Source organism: Meleagris gallopavo, chromosome 27 (genome assembly GCF_905368555.1).
Source record: "Meleagris gallopavo chromosome 27, MGAL_WU_HG_1.1, whole genome shotgun sequence".
Taxonomy (NCBI): Eukaryota; Metazoa; Chordata; class Aves; order Galliformes; family Phasianidae; genus Meleagris; species Meleagris gallopavo.
In genome coordinates this window covers 537,196-558,966 of record NC_139430.1, presented here as the reverse complement: position 1 = coordinate 558,966, position 21,771 = coordinate 537,196, and the positions used below count along the sequence as shown (strand labels likewise).

Here is a 21,771-nt window from a genome sequence, read left to right as displayed (position 1 = left end):
ATTTGGGGACATGGATATGGGGACATGGGTATGGGGACATGGATGGATATGGGGACATGGATATGGGGACATGGGTATGGGGACATGGGTATGGGGACATAGATGGGTATGGGGACATAGATGGGTATGGGGACATGGGTATGGGGACATGGGTATGGGGACATGGATGGATATGGGGACATGGGTATGGGGACATGGATATGGGGACATAGGCATGGGGACATAGATGGGTATGGGGACATGGATGGATTTGGGGACATGGATATGGGGACATGGGTATGGGGACATGGATGGATATGGGGACATGGGTATGGGGACATAGATGGGTATGGAGACATGGATATGGGGACATGGATGGATTTGGGGACATGGATATGGGGACATGGGTATGGGGACATGGATGGATATGGGGACATGGATGGATTTGGGGACATGGATATGGGGACATGGGTATGGGGACACGGATATGGGGATATGGGTATGGGGACATGGATGGATATGGGGACACGGGTATGGGGGCAGAGGGACATGGGGCACACATGGTTATGGGGACAGAGGGATGTGGGGACACACGGACACACAGGGACATACAGACATGGGGTATGGGGACACAGGGACGTATGGACAGAGGGACATGGGGACACATGGATATGGGGACACACGGGGACATACAGACATGGGGGTATGGGGGCAAGGGGGTAGGAGGACACACAGACATATGGACAGACAGACATTTAGAAACAGGGACACGGGGACAAACAGACATGGAGATGTGGGGACACGCGGACAAGGGGATATGGGAAAACAGGGACATGGGGACAGCTGGAAATGGCGGCATGGGGACAAACAGATGCAGGGACAGAGGGACGGTGGGGATGCAGGGACATGGGGACACACGGACAGAGGGACATGGGGACACACAGACAGTGGGACATGGGGACACATCGGGGTATGGGATATGGGGACAGACGGACGTGGGGCCATCAGGTCACATAGGGACAGACGGACATGGGGACAGACGGACATGGGGACACAGAGACAGGGATCTGGGGACACATTTTTCCCCCGTGGCTCCCGGCGGCCTCCCATTTTGGGGTAAAAAACCGCATTTTGGGTTGTTTTTCTTTTTTTTTGCAGCGCGCACCGCCGGCTCAGGAGAGAACCGGGGGGAGGGGCGGGGCGAGGCGCGGGGAGGGAGCGGAAGTGCGTCACCGGCACTTCCGGTAAGCGCAGCGCTTCAAGATGGCGGCGCTGGCGTTGAGGTGACTCCGTGCGGGCGGCGCCTCCCGTGTCCCTCGTTTCCGCGGCCCCTCTTTTTGTGTCCCCACCTCCCGTCTCCGTTCGATCCCGGAGCTGTGAGGTTTCCGCTCCGAGGCCGGGATCCCATCGGGTGCGGCTCCTCCGGGCTGCTCTGCGCTGTACCGACCGCCTCGGGCCTGCTGGGGGATGGGAAGCCGGGGGGGGGGGGGGGGGGGGGGAACGCGGAGCTGTGTGAGGGAACGGCGCTGTGAGACGGCGGCCTAAAGGGGCTGCGGGGGTGGGGAGGGGTCTGTAGGGCAAAAGCTCGGAGCTGGAGGGGCTGTGGGCCTTTGGGGGGGGTAAAGAGAGTTGGGGAATGAAGGGGAGCCCATGGAGGTGTGGAACAAGGGGAGGGGGCGGGGATCTCTGCCCCGAAAGGTGAATTTCTGCACCCAGAGGCTGCTCGTGCAATGGGGGGGGGGAGGGAAGGCAGTGGTGTGGCTCCAAATGAGTCTTATGAGGAGCGGCTGAGGGAGCTGGGATTGTTCTGTCTGGAGAAGAAGAGGCTCGGAGGAGACCTCACTGCGTTCTGTAACCACCTGAAGGGAGCGGGGACACCGTGGGGACCCCAGTGGGACGTGGAGGATCCCAGTGGGGCTCTGGGATCCCAATGGGACGTGGAGGACCTGGAGTCTGGAGAAGAAGAGGCTCGGAGGAGACCTGATAGCACTCTTCCTGAAGGGAGGTTGTGATGAGGAGGGGTTTGGCCTCTTCTCCCAGGTAACAAACAGGAGCTGAGGAAATGGCACAAGTTGTAGCAGAGGAATTTTAGGTTGGACGTGAGGAAGAAGTTTTTGTCTCAGTGGTCAGGCACTGGAATGGCTGCCCGGGGAGGTGGTGGAGTCCCTGGCAGCGTTCAAGAGGCGTCTGGGTGAGGAGCTGCAAGTTGTGGTTCAGTGCCTGTGGCAGCAACGATGGGGGGACAGCTGGACCAGGTGATCTTGAAGGTCGTTTCCAACCTTGTGATTCTATGATTGTCAGAGCAGAGCAGCTTGCTGCGGTCAGCCCTGCTTGAGGATCAGCAGCACAGCCCAGGTCAGTGCAGAGAGCCCAGCAGATGTGTGGGCAAAGTTCTGAGGCCCGCGATTTTTCTGCACGTGGATTTGAAATGGGAGCATTGCTGCCACTCAGCACGGAGCTGTCGGAGCTCAGGGAGCGTTTGGGGTCCTGCTGTCACACAGTGGGGTTCACTTTGAGTTTAAGCACAGCCCCGTCCTGCTCAGAAGCTCCTTTTTCTTCTTCTCCCCCCCCCCCAGCAGAAAGTCTTGTGCCCCTCCTTCCTTCCTGCCTCCCTTTATGGACGTTCTGCTCTTTGATATCAGCACCAAAGCCACGTCTGGGGTTCCGTTCTCTTAATTCATTCCCTTTGTGGCAGCGTGGGGCTTTTTGTTCCCTCTGCCCATCGCTTTAAAGGCAGAACTCTGCTGCGTGATCACAGCGGGGCTCAGGAAACAACACAAAAGCAGAGCTGTGGTTTGAAAGCTGCACCTGATGGCTTCACCTCTTATCTATTCCTGCCTGCACGATGAAAGAGCGTTTCTCATCACCGAGGGCTGTTTGGTGTGTTTTTAGGAAACGTGGTCATCTGTGATATGGAATCAAATGTGAGCTGCTGGGTGGGGAGCTGGGGAGGAAGGAACAGCTTAAAGTATGAGGAATAATGGGGTGTTCAGGTTGCTGTGCTGCAGGGCTGTGCTTTGCAAGCAGGATTCGTTTGATTGGAGATTTGGATCAGAAGGGATCTGAAAAGTGTGCTGGGGGGTTCAGGGGGGGTAATGCAGCGCTGGGGGGTTTGTTCCGGGTTGGAATCTTGTGTGTGATTCTGTCCTCAGCAGCTTCTGCGTGAGGGGAGATGTGGGGTGGGGAAAGAGGAGCGAGGGTGGGAATAACTGGGGGCCTGCAGGCAGAGATTTCAGCTCAGCTCTCCTGTAATTGTGCTGCGGGGCTCAGAGTGAGCAGAGCCGGCCCCACAGAAACACAAAGGCTTCGTTATCCCCGTGGTGGATGAGTAGAGGTGGTGGAAATTTGGAAGCAAGCAGCTTTTGAGTCAGCAGCAAAGGTGGCAGTGCAGTGAGGTGAGCTCAGGTGGGGTCTGAGAGCTGGGATTTGGGTCTGGGGGGGGAAATCTGTGCAGCCCAGCGTTGTGTCTGCATTGGGAGGTTGTGCTGCCTCAAGGGAGGGCTTGGAAAGGAAACATCCTAAGGGTGGTTTGTTTACAGAGGAGCTGGGGGAGCTGCTGAAGGTTTCTTTACCCAGGAGCCGGGGCGGATTATAGAGATTTCTTTAGAGAGGAGCTGGGGCAGCTTCATAGCAGCGGAGTTTCTGTGCCCACCTGCAGCTGTTTGTGCAGCCACAGGAAGGCAAAGAGCAGCAGAGCTTCGTTTCTCCACCGGTTCCAACCAACCAGTGGGAGGTGCAGGGCCAGATGTTGGCGTGTCGGAGGAGATGAATCGCCGTTTGTTGCCGTGCTGCAGATGAATGCTCCCAGCAGTTCTCCACGCCTCCTCCTTTGTCCTTCGTGGCTGTGCTGTAGATTCCAACCCACATCTGTTTGAGCTGAGCCAGGCTGGGGGCTGCAGCAGCAGCTCCTGGAGAGCTGCCCTTCAGTGTCCCACCACAATCAGTGCCATTGCTCTGCACACAGCTGCTCCCACTCTTCCGGGTGCCATCAAATCCCTTTTTTTCTTTTCCCTTCGCCTCCTGCTCTCAGCTGAAATGCTGTGCCAGCGATCTGCTGCCTCCCCGCTGCTCAGAGCTGTGATGAATGGCTGTAAGAGAGCCCTGATGGGTGTCGTTAAGGGAAGGGGGGGGGTGTGAGGTCTCCCTTGGGCACGGTGGGGGGTTTGGGGCTGCGTCCCCCTCCCCGTTCGTCGCTGCGGCTGTGAGACTGGGTGCTGTTTGTGTGCAGGCAGGGTGCTGCTGGGGTGTGACACAGAGCCGGGTTGGAGGCCTCAGCAAAGAGCAGGGAGGTTTTTTGGGGGGAGGGATGACAGAATCACAGCTTGGTTGGGTCAGGTGAGACCTCGCAGCCCCCCATCCGTGGGCTCGCTGCCCCTCACCCTCTCACTCTGCCCATTGTGATCCAGAACCAGACTCAGAGCCGCATCCTCTCCCACGCGGCCTGATTTTAGGACTCCAGGCACTGCAGAGGTGCGGTTTTGGCCCCACAGCATCAGCATTTCTTGCATTTCTCTGGCACTGACAGCTTCTCCCTCTCCTCTCTTGCAGATGCGTCACCCGGCGCTGCCTCCTGGCCCGGCTCAGCCCCGGCCCCTCCGTGCACCAGTGAGTTGTGGGGCTCTGTGGGAAGCACCAGGATTCACTTTTCCCCGTGGGATCCCATCCTGTCTGCTCCCTCGTTCTGCCCCACGTCGTGGCTGGCTGTTATCTTTACCCTCAGCAGGGCAGCAGCGATGCTGTCACTGCTCCACCTCACAGCCCTGAGCCTGAGGAGGGCTGGGAGCTGCAGGAAATCTCATTGCCACTCTTTGCGCTGCTGGGCTGAAGGAGAAACGTTTCTTTTCTGCTCAGTTGGGCTGGGAGTGTAATTGCAGCCTAATCTCAGGCACCTGAAATTGCAGACTTGTTGTTTGGTGCCGTGGCTGTAAGGAGCAGAGCTGTTATCTCATCTCCCGCCCCATGTCTGTGCTGCTGGTGGGTGATGTCTGCATTTCGACGCTGCTGAGCTGCCCGTCCCCTCTTCTTTTGCAGCCTTGTCCCCATGGCCACCACAGCCAAGGAGGAGATGGCTCATTTCTGGGAGAAAAACACCAGATCCAGCCGGCCTTTGTCCCCTCACATCTCCATCTACAAGTAAGGCTTCGTGTGGGAGCGCCGACGTGAGTCTGGGGGCTTCCCCACCCCCAATTCCAGGGTGCCGACAGCTCCCCTCCCTTGGAGCTTTCTCAGCAGATGCCCTTCCCATCTCTGTGCCGTTTGCCATTCCCGGGCAGCCTCTGCACATTCCCCAGTCTCTCCCCTTTCTCTCAACCCGGATTCCTGGGATAACTGAGTGCAGAACCCCCACCCGGCACTGCAGGGCTGTCCGGGAACGCGGAGTTGTGCCTCGTCCTGCAGCTCCCTGCGCCCCATTTTGCTGACAAACTGCTTCTTTTGCAGGTGGTCGCTGCCCATGGCCATGTCCATCACGCACCGCGGCACCGGCGTTGCTCTCAGCTTAGGTTTGTGCACCTCCGGCTGCTTTGGGGTCCAGCAGCAGCCCCAGCTCTCAACGTTTTCTCCCCTCGGGGTCTCCAGTTGTAATTCTGCCTTCAGCCACGGGTTTCTTCCCCTTTCATCCCCCACCCTCTGGTGCTGCAGCAGCTCCAGGAAGCGACGCTGTGCTGCGTTTAAACCCTCAAAGCCTTCGTAGAGCTGCCTGCGTTGTGAGATGCTGCTTTCTTCCACACCTCCCCCCACGAGGGGACGAACTGCTCTGCTCTGCAGCCCTTCTGTGCCTCCTCAGCACAGCGCTGACCCCACCAGGCCCTGCAGGAGGGCAGGGCTGACACCACGCAGAGCTCTGGGGATCCTCCGTAGCGCAGCTGGAGCGTTTCAGCTTTCTGAGAGCGGGAAACCCGAGGGGGGAGAAGGCAGTGCTGGCATCAGAAGTGATAAAATCCCCCCCCCATAGCGATGGTGTGACTCAACCAGAGGACGCCTGGCTGTGAAAGGCAGCTTTATTTCCACCGTGCTCTATTGGCAGCCAGGATGGGGCTTCCATGGCAGCTCGGGGGGTGAGCAGAAGGAGCTGGAGGGGCTTCTGCAGGAGGGCAAAGAGGGAAGGGGCTGGGAAAACACACGCAGGAGTGGGGATGTGTGTCCTGACAGTGAGCAGCCAGGGGTGCTGCGAGCTTTGAGGTTCCACCTCCAGGACGATCGGGGTTTACCCAGCCCTGTGGGATGAGCTCCCAAAGCTGGCAGTGCTGCTGCCGCACTTTTTTGCTGCCACATAAAGAAACCCGTTGATGGGAAAGCAATCGCTTTGCAGGCTGCTGGAGCACGGAGGCAGAATGCTTTTGTTGAGAAGAGGGGGAAGTGCTCATCTCCTCTCCAGCAAAGGCTGTCATTACGGGAGGCTCTGCCTTCCTGCGCTCCACGCAGAGGGGGTTGAGGAGACGAGTGCTGCAATCAGGTGCCATTGAGCACAGCAGTGAGCACTGCTGCTCCTCCAGCAGCACCATCTGCAGAGAGCCTCGTGGCTTCAGAGTGATGAGGAGGAGCTGCAGGGTTCCTGCATGGCTGCCTGCCTGTCTGTGGGTGCTGGGGAGGGGCTGCTTCCCCCCCGTGTGTGGGGCTGCATTGCTGCCACGCGTCCCACCTCAGCTGAGCCTTCAGGCTGATCGTCTGCACTTGAGCTCAGGCTGCTCTGCTCTCTGCCCTCAGTGCAGGACCCCCCCCCCGTGCCTCGCTGCCCCCCCCCCCCCGTGCCCTGCTGCCCCCCCAGTGCCTCGCTGCCCCCCCAGTGCCTCGCTGCTCCCCCGCCCTGCCCCCCCCCGTGCCCTGCTGCCCCCCATCCCGTGCCCTGCTGCGCCCCCCGTGCCCTGCTGCCCCCCCCGTGCCCTGTCCCCCCCCAGTGTCTCGCTGCCCCCCACAGTGTCTCGCTGCCCCCCACAGTGTCTCGCTGCCCCCCCCAGTGCCTCGCTGCCCCCCCAGTGCCTCGCTGCCCCCCCGCCCTGCCCCCCCCGTGCTCTGCTGCCCCCCCCGTGCTCTGCTGCCCCCCCCGTGCCCTGCTGCCCCCCCTCCCGTGCCCTGCTGCCCCCCATCCCGTGCCCTGCTGCCCCCCATCCCGTGCCTGCCTGCCCCCCCCGTGCCCTGCTGCCCCCCCCGTGCCCTGCTGCCCCCCCCGTGCCCTGCTGCCCCCCCGTGCCCTGCTGCCCCCCCGTGCCTCGCTGCCCCCCCCCGCCCTGCTGCCCCCCCGCGCCTTGTTGCCCCCCCCGCCTTGTTGCCCCCCCCGCCTTGTTGCCCCCCCCGCCTTGCTGCCCCCCCCCGCCCTGCCCCCCCCCGTGCCCTGCTGCCCCCCCCCGTGCCCTGCTGCCCCCCATCCTGTGCCCTGCCTTGCCCCCCCCGCCCTGCTGCCCCCCCCGCCCTGCTGCCCCCCCCCGTGCCCTGCTGCCCCCCATGAAGCCCCCCACAGCCCATGGGGAGTTTCGGCACAGTCCTCCTCCTCCTGTTTGCCCCCAATCCTGACCTGGGGTTGACGGACCCCACGTAACCGTCCCCACGTTCTGACCCTGCAGGTGTTTCTCTCTTCAGTCTGGCTGCTCTGCTGCTCCCAGAGCAGTTCCCTCACTACGTGGCCGTGGTAAAATCCCTCAGCCTTGGCCCTGCTCTCATCTACTCTGCTAAATTCGCCCTGGTTTTTCCCCTCTCCTACCACACTTGGAATGGAATCCGGCACCTGGTGAGTGAGCTGCGCGTGTTGGTGTGCAGGGGACGCTGTGCTGGGTGTGGGATCTGGGAAAGGCGCCCTTGGGAACAGGAATTGATCTCCTCAGAGCTGTTTTTGGGGTGTGTTTAAGCCTCGAAGAGCAGCTCTGTGCTGATGCTTTGTGGAGCAGCGTGGTTCTCCAGGGCATCCCCTGCTCTGCGTCCCCTCCGTGGGGCACAGATGAGCCCTGCAGAGCAACCACCCCCTGCTCCTCATCCCTTCCCCTGCTGTGCTGTGATTTCCAGTGCCCTGTGCCAACGGATGAGCCTGGAAGATGCTTTGCAGGGCCTTTGGAGATGATGATGTGTGCACAGGAATTAAGCTGGGATGTTCACCTTGGGTTGGGGGGGAGGGGGGGGGGGTTGGAACAGACAGCAGAGCTCAGCCAAACTCCTGGGTTTGGGGAAAGAGGGAGGGCTGGGAGCAGGGCAGGATGTGAAGCTTTTGGTGGCTGCTTTTGGTGGCTGCTTTTGGTGGCTGCTTTGTCGTTTCTGCAGCTCCTGCTTTGTTGGGTTCGGTGGGAGCTGCCATCATCCTCGTGCGGAGCTCCTGCTCTTTGGGGCTGTCGGATCTGTGGTTGCTTTGTAACCTGTTTCCATCAGTGGGAGGGGAGTGGAGCAGAGAGCAGCAGCTGCTGATGTGGAGCAGCGCTGGGGATTAAGAGGAGCTCTGATTATGGGGGAGGAAGAGGGGGGGGGGATAAGGGGGGAATAAACAACCTGGGAGACCCCAGTGTAAAGGTTGAGGGAGGGGGATGGTTTTAAACTAAAAGAGGGGAAATTTGGTCAGATGTGAGGAGTGAATCCTTTACCTGGAGGCACAGAGGTGCCCCATCCCTGCAGGTGCCCCAGGCTGTTTGTGGGGCTGTGGGGGCACCGAACCCATGGCAGCAGTGGGGCTGGGGGGGGGGGGGTGAGGCCTTTCTGACCCCACCTGGGAGTGGTGCAGCCCCTATGAGGGACCTTTTCTATGTCCTAACTGCCTCTCTGCTCTCCCCACAGGTGTGGGATATGGGGAAGGGCTTCAAGCTCACCGAGGTGCAGCAGTCGGGGGTTCTGGTGCTGATTCTGACTCTGCTCTCCTCCGCGGGCATCGCAGCGATGTAACGCAGCTCCCCCCCATTCACCACATCCCAAATGATGGCAGATTGGTTCCATCCCAGCCCTCCTGGGGATGGACAGACAGAAAGAGGGGGGGGCGGAGGGCAGCATTTCCCCCCCCCCTCCCCAATCTTATGGGTGGGCAGAGGCTCAGCCCTGCTCTGCTCTGCGCACACGGCTGTGATTCAGCCGCACTCTGGGCGCCGTGCCGGGGGGTTTCTTCCCCTTTGGGACATTCTTTGCAGCGCAGCCCTTTGCAATAAAGCAGCTTTGATCCTTCTGCCCAGGCTGAGCTGCTGTTCTTTGGCCCTGGGGGGGGGGTGGTTGGCATTGAGGTGAAGAGAACTGCAGCTTAAAAGCAATCTGGAGCCGTTGGTGGAGCTGGGCTGAGCGGCGACCTTTGGATTTTGGGCACTTTTGGCTTCCTTTGATGTGATGCTGCCAGGAATTTCTTACCCGTGCCGCGTTTGCAGGGCTGCAGCTGCACCTGGGAGATCTTTTTGCTGCAGTTTGATGGGTTTTGATGAATTTGCTTTGCAGAGGAGACTGGGATGAATCCTCCCTCCCACTCACGGCCCCGAATCCCGGCTCTGTGGGGCTGCAGTGACAGCAGCTGTCCCAGCAGGAGGGATCTTAGGGGTGAGACCCGATGTCTTTCAGCTCCAAACTTCCTGCAGCCACTGAAATGGTTTTTATTTGGAACTCCTTCCTGCCGCCTGATGAGCAGAAGCCCAACGAGCCGTTCTGCAGCTGCTAACGAAGCTCAGGTTTGGCTGCACTCTGCAGCCTCTGTTCTGCTCCTGCAGATGGGGGGGGATGGAATTAATTGCCTTCAGGGTGCGGTTTGGCCCCATTTCTGCCCCACGGAGCCCCCAAGGCTGAGTTCTGCCCCGTGCTGTTGCTGCCCCGTTGCTCCTCTGCTGCTGCTGTGGGTGAGGGCTGCGTTCCACGCGTGTCCTCATTGCTGCTCGTTGGCTCCGGGTGGCACAAGGACCCCCCCAGCTCTCCTGGGGCTGCGAGGGGGAGATGGAGACATTGGGGGGTGTGGGGTGGAGGGGGGGGGAACGGATGGAGGTGGGGTTGGGAGCGGCTCTGCGTGTGACATCGCTGTGAGCAGAGGGCTGGGAGCTCCTCCTGCTGGAGTGTGGGGACGGAGGGGGATTTGGGGACCCCAATGGGGGTGGGCACGGAGCTGGGGGGGACAAAAAGCCCCCAAACTGGGGGGTGGGGTTGCTGCCATCTCAGGAAATATCTTGCAGTGGGGAGGGGGGACGTGGTGTGGCCATGCAGGTCACCGTGTGGGTCACGAGGGGACAGGGTGACAAGGAAAGGGGACAGAAAAGGTGGCACAGTGTCAAGGTGCCACGGTGTCGTGGTTGCGTGGCTCAGTGGCCACCAGCAGCACCAAGGTGACGTGAGATCGTGGTGACAGGGTGACATGGTGCCAAGGTGACATGGTGTCATGGTGACGTGGCTCAGTGGCCAGCACCGAGGTGACATGAGATCGTGGTGACAGGGTGACATGGTGACATGATATCGTGGTGCCGAGGTGATGGGGCTCATGGTGACTTGGTGGCACGGTGACATGGCTCAGTGGCCACCTCCAGCACCATGGTGACGTGGCATCGTGGTGTCAAGGTGACCTGGTCTCATGGTGACAGGGTGACATGGTGTCAAAGTGACTTGGCATCGTGGTGACATGGCTTAATGGCCACCTCCAGCACCAAGGTGACATGGTGACATGATATCATGGTGCCGAGGTGACATGGTGACATGGCATCATGGTGACAGGGTGACATGGTGACGTGGTGACGTGGTTCAGTGGCCACCTCCAGCACCAAGGTGACATGGCATCGTGGTGCCAAGGTGACATGGTGACATGATATCATGGAGACGGGGTGACAGGGTGCCATGGTGACAGGGTGCCATGGCATTGTGGTGACATGATATCATGGTGACAGGGTGCCATGGCATCATGCTGACATGGCTCAGTGACCACCTCCAGTACCAAGGTGACATGGCATCATGGTGCCAAGGTGCCATGGTGACATGATGTCATGGAGACGGGGTGACAGGGTGATGTGATATCATGGTGCCAGGGTGCCAGGTGCCATGGTATCGTGGTGACATGATTTCATGGTGTCAAGGTGCCATGGTGACATGATATCATGGTGACAGGGTGACAGGGTGCCATGGCATCATGGTGACACGATATCATGGTGTCAAGGTGCCATGGTGACACGATATCATGGTGACAGGGTGCCAGAGTGCTATGGCATCATGGTGACATGATATCATGGTGACAGGGTGCCATGGTGACATGATATCATGGTGACAGGGTGCCATGGTGACATGATGTCAGGGTGACAGGGTGCCATGGCATTGTGGTGACATGATTTCATGGTGTCAAGGTGCCATGGTGACACGATATCATGGTGACAAGGTGACAGGGTGCCATGGCATCATGGTGACATGATATCATGGTGTCAAGGTGCCATGGTGACACGATATCATGGTGACAGGGTGACAGGGTGCCATGGCATCATGGTGACACGATATCATGGTGCCAAGGTGCCATGGTGACACGATATCATGGTGACAGGGTGCCATGGTGACATGATGTCAGGGTGACAGGGTGCCATGGCATTGTGGTGACATGATTTCATGGTGTCAAGGTGCCATGGTGACACGATATCATGGTGACAAGGTGACAGGGTGCCATGGCATCATGGTGACACCATATCATGGTGACAAGGTGACAGGGTGCCATGGCATCATGGTGACATGATATCATGGTGTCAAGGTGCCATGGTGACATGATATCATGGTGACAAGGTGCCATGGTGACACCATATCATGGTGACAGGGTGACAGGGTGCCGTGGCTCAGTGACCCCCTCCAGCACCAAGGTGCCGTGGTGCCAAGGCGCCGTGCGCTTGCGGTCCCAAAGTGCCGTGGTGACGCGGTGCCGAGGCGAATCGTCCCCGGGTGCCCAGGTTGTTGGGGTGGGGGGGGGGGAGGTCGGGGCACCCACCTTCCCGGCGATGTGGGTGCTGACCCCATTGCTGGCCCCGCTCAGCGCTGGGCAGTTTTGGATCCACCTGCAGAGCTGCGCGGCGGCGGCGGCCGACCGGGCTGTGAGGTTCAGCTGGGGGGGGGGATCCGGGCCGGCATCTCCCACGTCCCCAAAAACGTCCCCCAAGGGGAGGCCTGGAGGGGACGCGGCGTTCAGGGGGGGCGCAGGGCCGCAGGGGGGGTTGGGGGGGGGGCTGCACTCACCTGGGAGCGAGGCACTGAGGGCAGCAAATGGCCGCGATCGTTGGCTAAAGGTTGAGTGGAGCCGTCCCGGGGGGAGGGGCGCTGGGGGGGGGGTAAATGGGATGGGGGGTGGGGGGGATGTGGGGTTAAAAGAGGAGAATGGGATGGAGGGGGAGAATGGGGGGGAGGGGGGATAGGATGGGGGGGTTAATGGGGGGAGGGGAGCGATGGAGGGGGAGAATGGGATGGGAGGGGGGCGATGGATGGGGGGTGGGGGTGGGGGGGTGAACGGGGAGGGTCGGGGATGGGGGCTGTGGGGGAGGATTTGGAGGGCTGGCGGGGGGATGGGGGCTGTGGGGGTGGAGTGGGAGTCTCGATGGGGATGGGGTGAAGGTGGTTGGAGGTCGCGGGGGGGGGGGGTGGAGGTAGAAGTGGGGGGGAGGGAGGAGTGCTGGCGGTGTTGGGGGGAGAGGCGGGCGGCCATTGGTGCAGGTGGGGGCGTCCACATGGGGGTCGGGGATGGGATGGGGGGGGTCCAGGCAGCCCCGTGATTGGCGGGGGGTGGGCGGGGGGTCCCGCTGGGGTCCCGTCGTTGCGGTACCTGCCGGCAGCGCCGGGCAACGCTCCAGTTCTGCAGGCGGGGAGGGGCGAAGGCGTCGTCGTACTGCGGGGGGAGCGCAGCCCATGGGAGAACGGCTCCCCCCGGTCCCGCGATCCACGAATCCGGGTCCTCCCGACGGCTCCCGGTTCGGTTCCCTTGGACCCATATCCCCCCCCGCCCCCATCGCAGCCCCGCTCCCCACCTGCCCCGCGCCGAACCGCGCCGCCATCGCAGCGTCCTCCGTCTCCCAGCAACCGCCCCCGTGGCGTCTCAGAGCGCCTCCTGGCGGCCAAAGGGGGGAAATGCAGGGAACGGCCGCGGCTCCGCGTTTGGGGTCGGAACGGTTCGGGCTTTGGGGTCGGTGTGTCGGGTTAGGGGTTAAGCATGGGGTCAGGGTTGGAGCCGGGTTGGAGGGCAGTGTGATGATTGGGGTCAATACCATCACTGGGCTCAACGTTGGGGTCATTCCATAATGATTTCTATTAAACAAATGCCATCCCCAACCCTCCCCCCCCTCCCCATTTTGGGACCACGCAATGGGGCAGCGCTTCGTTCACTTTGGGTTTATTTCCTTTTTCCGATTTCTTTCCTTTATTTCTCTCTCTTTTTTGCCATTCCCAACTGCTGATCCCGGTGCCGACGGCGTTTCCAACGAACACCGAATTGCTGCGGCCAATCCTGGGGGGGCACCGGGCAGTGGGACGGATGGGGGGGACGACAAGAAATAAATAGTGCTGGAACAGCATGGAAATACAATAAAAAAACGGCCAAAAATCATAATAACAATAATAATTCAACCCCCAAAGCTTATGGCGAACCCAACGACGCGTTGTGGTTGAGGTGGGGAAGAGGTGAATTCTTGGCTTCGATTTTGCCACGGAGAACCCATGGAGTTGGGGCCGCGACCCCAAAAAGGGAACCGATGTGGGGTTACAGAGCGGGGCAGGCCACCTGGTGCCGGATGCCTTCGTTGCAGAGCAGGGCGGCCGCGCGCTCGTCGCCGTGTTGGCACTGCATGTAGCTGATGCCGTGGGGTGAGTAGGGGTGGGCGCAGACGTTGCAGGTGCGGGTCATGGTGCCGCCCGTGCTGCTCCTGAGAGGAGGGGGGAGGCACAAAGAGCCCCCCCGGGGGCAGACGTCAGAACCCAGGGGTGCCCAGAGGTGTTCATCGGTGCCGTGAGTGTTTGGTGGCTCCTATCGGTGCCATCAGCTCTTGGTTGGGTCCCATTGGTGGCACCGATGGATGCCATCAGGTCTTGGTTGGGTCCCATTGGTGGCAGCCATCGATGCCATGAGCACCTGGTGGCTCCTATCGGTGCCATCAGCTCTTGGTTGGACCCACCTGGTGGCACCCAGCAGTGCCATTAGCACTTGGTGGCACTTATCAGTGCCATCAGCTCTTGGTTGGATCCCATTGGTGGCAGCCATCGATGCCATGAGCACTTGGTGGCTCCTATTGGTGCCATCAGCTCTTGGTTGGACCCACCTGGTGGCACCCAGCAGTGCCATTAGCACTTGGTGGCACTTATCAGTGCCATCAGCTCTTGGTTGGATCCCATTGGTGGCACCAATGGATGCCATCAGCTCTTGGTTGGACCCACCTGGTGGCACCCAGCAGTGCCATTAGGACTTGGTGGCACCCATCAGTGCCATCAGCTCTTGGTTGGGTCCCATTGGTGGCAGCCATGGGTGCCATGAGTGCATGGTGGGACACATCGTCCCCCACCACTCCTCATCGGAGCTCGGTGGCCCCTCCAGCAGTTCCCGTTGGCACCACTTGGTGCCCATCAGTGCCCGTTGTCACCCATCACCTCCCAGCAGCTCCCAGCAGCACCCATTCCAGGCGGCACCCAGAGGTGACACGTGGTGGCCATACGTACAGTGGTGGCACACAGCGACACCCATTGGCCCCCAGTGGCACCCAGTGCTGCCCATGGGCTCAGTGCCCATTGGTGCCCACCCCACACCCCCATATATCCCCACAAATCCCCATATCCACGTTCCGTGTCCCCACGTCCCCATGCCCACACATGCTCACGTCCCCACGTCCCCACACATGTCCCTCACGTCCCCACGTCCCCACACATGTCCCTCACGTCCCCACGTCCCCACCTCCCCCTGCCCCTCACCTGCACTCGCTGCAGGTCCTCTGGCACTCCTTCCTGCGGTAGCGGCAGAGCAGAGCCCCGATGAGCAGCCCCAGGAGGCTGAGCAGCAGCAACGAGCCCAACACGGAGCCCACGATGACGCCCGCCTGGCGGCCACCTCCTATGGGGACAAACACAGCCCGTCACCGTCACCGTCACCCCACGGGGACCCCCACACCCCCCCGGTGACACTCACTCTGTGCAGGGCTGAGGCTGAGCTGACACGTGGCGTAGCCCACGCGGTTGGTGACCCGGCATTGGTAGACACCAGAGTGAGCCTCCGAAAGGCTGCGGATCAGGAGATCACCGGGAGCACGGCCTGAGGGGACAGGGGGTGAGCGTGGGGACACGCATGGGGACTTGGGGACATACAGGGGGACGTACATGGGGATATGGGGATACGGGGATATGAGGGCATAATACATAGGGACATGCATGGGGACATGGGGACATGCATGGGGACATGGGGGTAGGGGACATACATGGGGACATGGGGACACATGGGGACATGGGGACATAGATGGGGACATAGGGACATAGATGGGGACATGGGGGTATGGGGATACACATGAGGACATGGGAACATACATGGAGATATGAGGACATGCATGGGGACATGGGGACATACATGGGGATATGGGGGTATGGGGACACACATGGGGACATGGGGACACACATGGGGACATGGGGACATGGGGACATACATGGCGACATGAGGACATACATGGGGATATGGGGGTATGGGGACACACATGGGGACATGGGGACATACATGGGGACATGGGGTGCAGGGACATGGGGATATGGGGACAGGGGGACATGGGAGATGGGGACGTACAGGGGGACGAGGGTGCAGGGAAAAGGGGACATGGGGATATGGGGACACGGGGTGCTCGGGAACATGGAGACGTGGGGTGCAGGGAGATGGCGACAAAGGGACACAGAGGCAGAGGATGCAGGGATATGGAACACGGACACAGGGACACACGGACATGGGTGCAGACAGACATGGGGACACGCGGATGTGGGTGTGTGAGGACACATTGCCGATGCATTTGGGAGCACACAGACAGGAGCACACGTGGACACAGGTGGTCGTGAACATAGGAACACAGGTATGAGCACAGATATGGGCAGAGCACACGTGTGCATGGACATCCATGGATGTGGTTGTGTGTGGAGAAGGGAACCCATGGACAGGGGAACACACAGACATGGGAACACACGGACATGGGAACACACAGACATGGGGACACACAGACATGGGGACACACGAACCTGGGAACACATGGACACGGGAACACGCAAATATGGGCACCCACATCCATCCACAGCCATGGTGCACACAGACATGGGAATGCGTGGATGCACCCAGACCTGGGCACACGCGGACATGGGGACACACGGACATGGGGACACACGGACATGGGAACACACAAACATGGGAACACACGGACATGGGGACACACGGACATGGGAACACACGGACATGGGAACACACAGACATGGGAACACACAAACATGGGAACACACAGACATGGGGACACACGGACATGGGGACACACGGACATGGGAACACACAGACATGGGGACACACGGACATGGGGACACACAGACATGGGGACACACGGACATGGGGACACACGGACATGGGAACACACAGACATGGGGACACACGGACATGGGAACACACGGACATGGGAACACACGGACATGGGGACACACAGACATGGGGACACACGGATGGGGACACTGCTGACACCCATGGACACGGAGCACACAGACACAGGGCTGAGCCCACAAGATGAGCGTGGCTGGGGGTGAATGCGGTCGTGGCTGCGCACAGAGACGAGCCCCACACCCACACCCACCCCCCACCCCAGCCCCCCTCCCACCGGGGAGCCCCCAGTGCCCACCTTGGATGGTTCCTTGGGGCAGCCGTCCTCCTCCATAGCCATCTGCCAGCTTGGCCCATTGGTAGGCGAGCGGTGCGGCCCCTCCTCGGCTGTAGCAGCGCAGCAAAACGCTGCCGCCCTGCACCTGATCTCCTTCAATCCAGCACTGTGGGGTGGCCGGCTTCTCTGCGGGGCGAGGGGCAGCGTCACCACCAGGGGTGTGGGCACCACCGGGGCCATTGACACCACCGGGGACGCGGTCATCACAGGGGATGTGGTCACTACCGGGGGCATCGTCATCACCTGTGTCACCATCACCACCAGGGACAGGGTCACCACCGAGGTTGTGGTCACCACACGGGGCATTGTCACCACCACCGGGGCCACCGTCACCACTAGGGACATTGTCACAACCAGCAGGGACGTTGACTGTGGGCATTGTCACCGCCAGGGTCGTGGCTACCATTGGGGCCACCATCACCACCAGGGTCGTGGTCACTACCAGGGACATTGTCACCACCAGGGACATTGACACCCCTGTGGGCGCTGTCACCATCATGGTCACGGTCACCTCTGGGGCCACCATCACCACCAGGGTCATGGTCACCACCAGGGCCAATGTCACCACCAGGGACATTGAGACCCCTGTGGACGCTGTCACCACCATGGTCACAGTCTCCTTTCGGGCCACCATCACCACCGGGGTCACCATCCCCTCTAGAGTCACCACCACCACCATGGTCACCGTCACCACTTGGGACATTGACACCACCGGTGCCACAGCTCCCACAGTGGACGTGGTCACCAGCTGGGACGATGCCACCACCAGGGAGGGACACGGCCACCCCCAGGGCCACCATCACCACCAGAAACATTGACACTACCGTGGAGGGACGTTGGTGATGCCACCACATCGTGGCACCAACCAGCAGTGGGACGGGGGTCTCACCTTGCACGGTGACGATGACCTCGTGCACGGCCACGGTGTTCTTTTTGACACGGCACTGGTAGGTACCAGTGTCAGAGACCTGCAGGTCTGCCAGGCGGATGGAGGCGTCGTGCTGCCCGGGGTCGTTCTGCACGAAGGCCACACGGTCCTGCAGCCCCGAACCGCTGCCGTAGTTGACGTGGTGGTCGTGGTAAGAAAGGAACTGGATGGGGTGGAACGGGGTGTGAGGGTGGGCAGAGGGGGCTGCTGCTCCCTCCCTGCTCCTTGCGTGGCACTGCTGCATCCCCGGGTGTCCCTGCACCCTTCCTGCATCCTTCCTACTCCATCCCTCCTTTGTCCTGCCCCATATCTGCTCCTCCATCTTTCCTTGGCCATTCTTCCTTATCCCATTCTATCCCATCCTATCCCACAGCACCCTATCCTATCTTATCCATCCCATCCATCCCATCCTATCCCATCCCATCCCATCCATCCCATCCCATCCCATCCCATCCCATCCCATCCCATCCCATCCCATCCCATCCCATCCCATCCCATCCCATCCCATCCATCCCATCCCATCCCATCCCATCCCATCCCATCCCATCCCATCCCATCCCATCCCATCCCTCCTGCCCCATCCCTCCTCCATCCCTCCCCATCCTTTCTCCATTCCCCCTCCATCCCCCCACCACCCCACAGGATGGGGCCATCTGAGTGACCCCACACCCAGTGCCCCACACTCACCACATTTTCGGGGCCGGTGCGCTCAGGTGTGATCTGGATCCACTCAATTCCCACACCCTGGGGACCGTTGTCCTCGGGCTCGAGGACGTAGGGACAGCCCAGCTTCACCGAGTCTCCCTTGGCCAAGTACAGCACCTCACGGCCTTTGCTGTTGATCCTTACAGCCAGGAGGAGAGCTGGGGGAAAGGGGCAACGTGTGAACACCCTGACCCTGTGCCCCACAGCAGCCTGACCCCATAACCCACCCCATCCCAACCCTATAACCCACAGCACTCCAACCCTACAACCCACAGTACCCTGCTCCTATACACCACCCCATCCCAACCCTATAACCCACAGCACTCCAACCCTACAGCCCACAGTACCCTGACCCTACACCCATCCCAACCCTACACCTCACAGCCCCCTGCCCCACATCTCCAACCCTCTGGCCCTTGGCTCCCCATCCATCACATCCCAGCGGGATGGAGCACCCATCGCTGTCGACCCCGTTGGGGTCACCGTGGTCAGCTTGGGATTGCGGCACGTCCCGTGGGTGCCCACGGGGCAACGTCCCCTCCATCCGTCCTCGGTGACATCGGGCACCTACCTGGCATGAGCCCCAGCAGCAGGAGCTGCCCGGCGCCGTGCCGTGCCATCGCGCTGCGGTGCCGGCGCTGAGGAGGAGGAGGAGGAGGAGGAGGAGGAGGAGAAGGAGTGCAGGTGGATGAAGGCTCCGAGGCGACGAAGCACCACCCGGCACCAGCAGCCCTTTTACATGCTGGGCCCGGGCGCTCCTCCCTGTGGGGCGGATGCCTTTGGGATGACTGAGTGGCTCCGAGCTGTGCGTGAGCGAAGCCGCCCTGCTCCACTCCCTACCCGGTAATTACGAGCTGCTGTGCCATGTGGGGTTGCATCCCATGGAGTGGGGCTGGGGGCTGTAATATGGGGGGCATTGGGCTGTTCCCGTGGGAGCCGTTCCCAGTAGCGGGGTGGGGATTTGGGGCTGCAGACCCCAACTGGGGGGGTTTCGCCCCGTGATGAGCAGCAGTGGGGTTGGTGGGGAAGGATCCAGCCGGGATCCGTCGGAAGGGTCTGAGGAGATGGTGGTGTTGCCCCACGCAGCCCTAAAAGGGTTTTGGTGTCGGAGAGGGACACGGCCGTAGGAGCTTAAAGGTGTGGTTGGACCACGGGCTTAATCCCCTAAAAATCCCTCCTCTAGTCCTGCCCCCTTGGCGTGGGGCACGGGGATGCTGGCAGCACAAGGGGACCACTGAGCCCACCCGGGTGACATCGGGTGATGTGGGGACGTGGTGGCAGCAGTGGATCAGGGGAGGTGGGGATGGAGGTGACCACGGATGGGCTGAGGACAGGAAAAAGCCAGCAGTGGGTGCTGGGGCCAGGGACGGCGCGGCGGGATGGAAGGGCTGGGGCCAGCGATGCCACGCAGTCAGCACGGATGGCTTGGGAACAGGGACGCCATACAGGTGACAAAGGCCACGCGGGGGGCTGCCCACCTCCCGGGACCCCCAGCAGCAGCACCCCACAACCACCCCAGTGCCATTGGGGCCGTGGCACACAGGGCAGCTCCGGTCACTGCGCGGTGCCCTGCGGCACAGCTCGGCTCCGTCGGTGTTTTCCACCCCACTGCCCGATCCGGATGGGCAGCACCTCCCCGCCGGCCCCAAACGCTCCCCGGGGCCACAGCTGCTCCATTTACCGTCCCCACACTGAGCTCATCGCTGTCTTTAACCCTTGCTGGGAATAGAGGCACGTGTTGGGCAGCGTCTGTGATTTGGGGCCCCCGGGGCGGCACCGAGGGGACGGAACCCACTGTGGTGCAGCCGTGGTTTGGCGGCCCTGCATTCCTCGTGCGGGATGGGTGGGGACGGCACCATCCTCTCCATGCACTGCTGGTGGGAACCACACAGGACACGACGCCGCGCGGCCGAGGCGCTGACAGGGATGGAGGTGACACTCGGGGACGCCGAGCGCCCCGTAGAACTCGGGGTGACCCAAAAGCAGCCACGCAGCCTCGTGGCGCCCGGCCCCGCTGCCGCTCGGGGACACCCAGAGGGAAGGCAGCAGTTTGGGGATGCAGGAGGAGGTGGGATTCCCCCTCTGCCCACCCCACAGTTCCCCACGCCGTCTCCCTGCCCCGGGCAGTCTCGCCTTTCCAGGCTCTCCTTATTTTTCAGCTGCTCGGAGAATTAATCAGAGCCACTCCTACGGGATCCCGGCCCTCTGAAGCTGCCATTCCCTGTCCTGCTGTGGTTTGTTGTGGGTTTGGTTTTTTTTTTTCGTTCCAAGGTTTGCATCACTCTCTGGACGCTTTGCTTTGTCCCTTCACAAGGCCACAGCCACAGGGCCTGGAGGTGACACGGCGCTGAGCCAGTGGTGCTCACAGGGCGGGTGCGGCAGCGGGGCAGTGACAGCACCGGGTTGGGCTCCAGCTGGGTCACAGGGACGCACCAGAGCCCCAGGAATAGGGCAGGGGAGGCTCCTGTCTCCAGCAGGCAGGGAGACGGGCAGGGGGCTGTTCCTAATGCTAATCCCAACCCCTATCCTACCCTAACCCAACCCTGACCCTAACCGGAACCACAGCCCCAAACCTTATCCAACCCTGACCCTAACCCCGACCTCAATTCTAACCCTAACCCTAACCCTAACCCTAACCCTAACCCTAACCCCAATTCTAACCCTAACCCTAACCCTAACCCTAACCCTAACCCTAACCCTAACCCTAACCCTAACCCTAACCGGAACCACAACCCCAAACCTTATCCAACCCTGACCCTAACCCCGACCTCAATTCTAACCCTAACCCTAACCCTAACCCCAATTCTAACCCTAACCCTAACCCTAACCCTAACCCCAATTCTAACCCTAACCCTAACCCTAACCCCAATTCTAACCCTAACCCTAACCCTAACCCTAACCCCAATTCTAACCCTAACCCTAACCCTAACCCTAACCCAATTCTAACCCTAACCCTAACCCTAACCCTAACCTTAACCCTACCCTAACCCTAACCCTAACCAACTCCAACCCAACCTTAACCATAACCTCAAACCCAACCCCAACCATAACCCCAACCCGACCCTGTTCCTAACCATAACCCCAACCCCAACCCAACCCTGTTCCTAACCATAACCCCAACCCCAACCCAACCCTGTTCCTAACATAACCCCAACCCCAACCCGACCCTGTTCCTAACCATAACCCCAACCCCAACCCGACCCTAACCCCGACCCCAATTCTAACTTACCCCTAACTCTAACTCCAACCCAACACTAACGGTAAGCATAACCCTAAACCCAACCCCAACACCAACCCCGACCCCAACCCCAGCCCTTACCCAACCCCAATTCTAACCCTAACTCTAAC

The 21,771-nt window shown here is 60.8% G+C and overlaps 3 protein-coding genes across 6 annotated transcripts; 1 reads left to right on the top strand and 2 right to left on the bottom strand.

The window, feature by feature from the left end:
- The first annotated feature begins 821 nt into the window (after positions 1-821).
- SDHC (succinate dehydrogenase complex subunit C) lies at positions 822-9,109 on the top strand. Of its 3 annotated transcripts, none has more exons than XM_085209657.1 (6): positions 822-1,390; positions 4,528-4,584; positions 5,011-5,112; positions 5,419-5,480; positions 7,539-7,702; positions 8,731-9,109. In XM_085209657.1, the coding sequence occupies exons 1-6, from the start codon at positions 837-839 to the stop codon at positions 8,833-8,835; spliced, it is 1,044 nt and encodes a 347-aa protein (XP_085065783.1). In that variant the 5' UTR covers positions 822-836; the 3' UTR covers positions 8,836-9,109. The 3 variants fall into 3 exon arrangements, with proteins under 3 accessions (XP_085065783.1, XP_085065784.1, XP_010722247.1); XM_085209658.1 differs by having other exon boundaries at positions 994-1,223; XM_010723945.4 differs by having other exon boundaries at positions 1,167-1,262.
- A 396-nt stretch (positions 9,110-9,505) lies between these two features.
- On the bottom strand, positions 9,506-12,986 carry CFAP126 (cilia and flagella associated protein 126). The gene is given in 6 exon segments (XM_085209661.1): positions 9,506-9,842; positions 11,864-11,979; positions 11,982-12,039; positions 12,109-12,189; positions 12,689-12,751; positions 12,891-12,986. Coding segments are annotated over 6 exon segments (666 nt in total). The 5' UTR covers positions 12,918-12,986; the 3' UTR covers positions 9,506-9,521.
- A 247-nt stretch (positions 12,987-13,233) lies between these two features.
- Positions 13,234-21,138, bottom strand: VSIG8 (V-set and immunoglobulin domain containing 8). 2 transcript variants are annotated; one of them, XM_085209659.1, is made up of 7 exons: positions 18,995-21,138; positions 18,406-18,581; positions 17,680-17,881; positions 16,752-16,916; positions 15,032-15,154; positions 14,818-14,956; positions 13,234-13,781 (listed from the first exon to the last, which is right to left on the bottom strand). In XM_085209659.1, the coding sequence occupies exons 1-7, from the start codon at positions 19,041-19,043 to the stop codon at positions 13,619-13,621; spliced, it is 1,017 nt and encodes a 338-aa protein (XP_085065785.1). In that variant the 5' UTR covers positions 19,044-21,138; the 3' UTR covers positions 13,234-13,618. The 2 variants fall into 2 exon arrangements, with proteins under 2 accessions (XP_085065785.1, XP_019478674.1); XM_019623129.3 differs by having other exon boundaries at positions 13,234-13,775; positions 18,995-21,136.
- Positions 21,139-21,771: the final 633 nt, after the last annotated feature.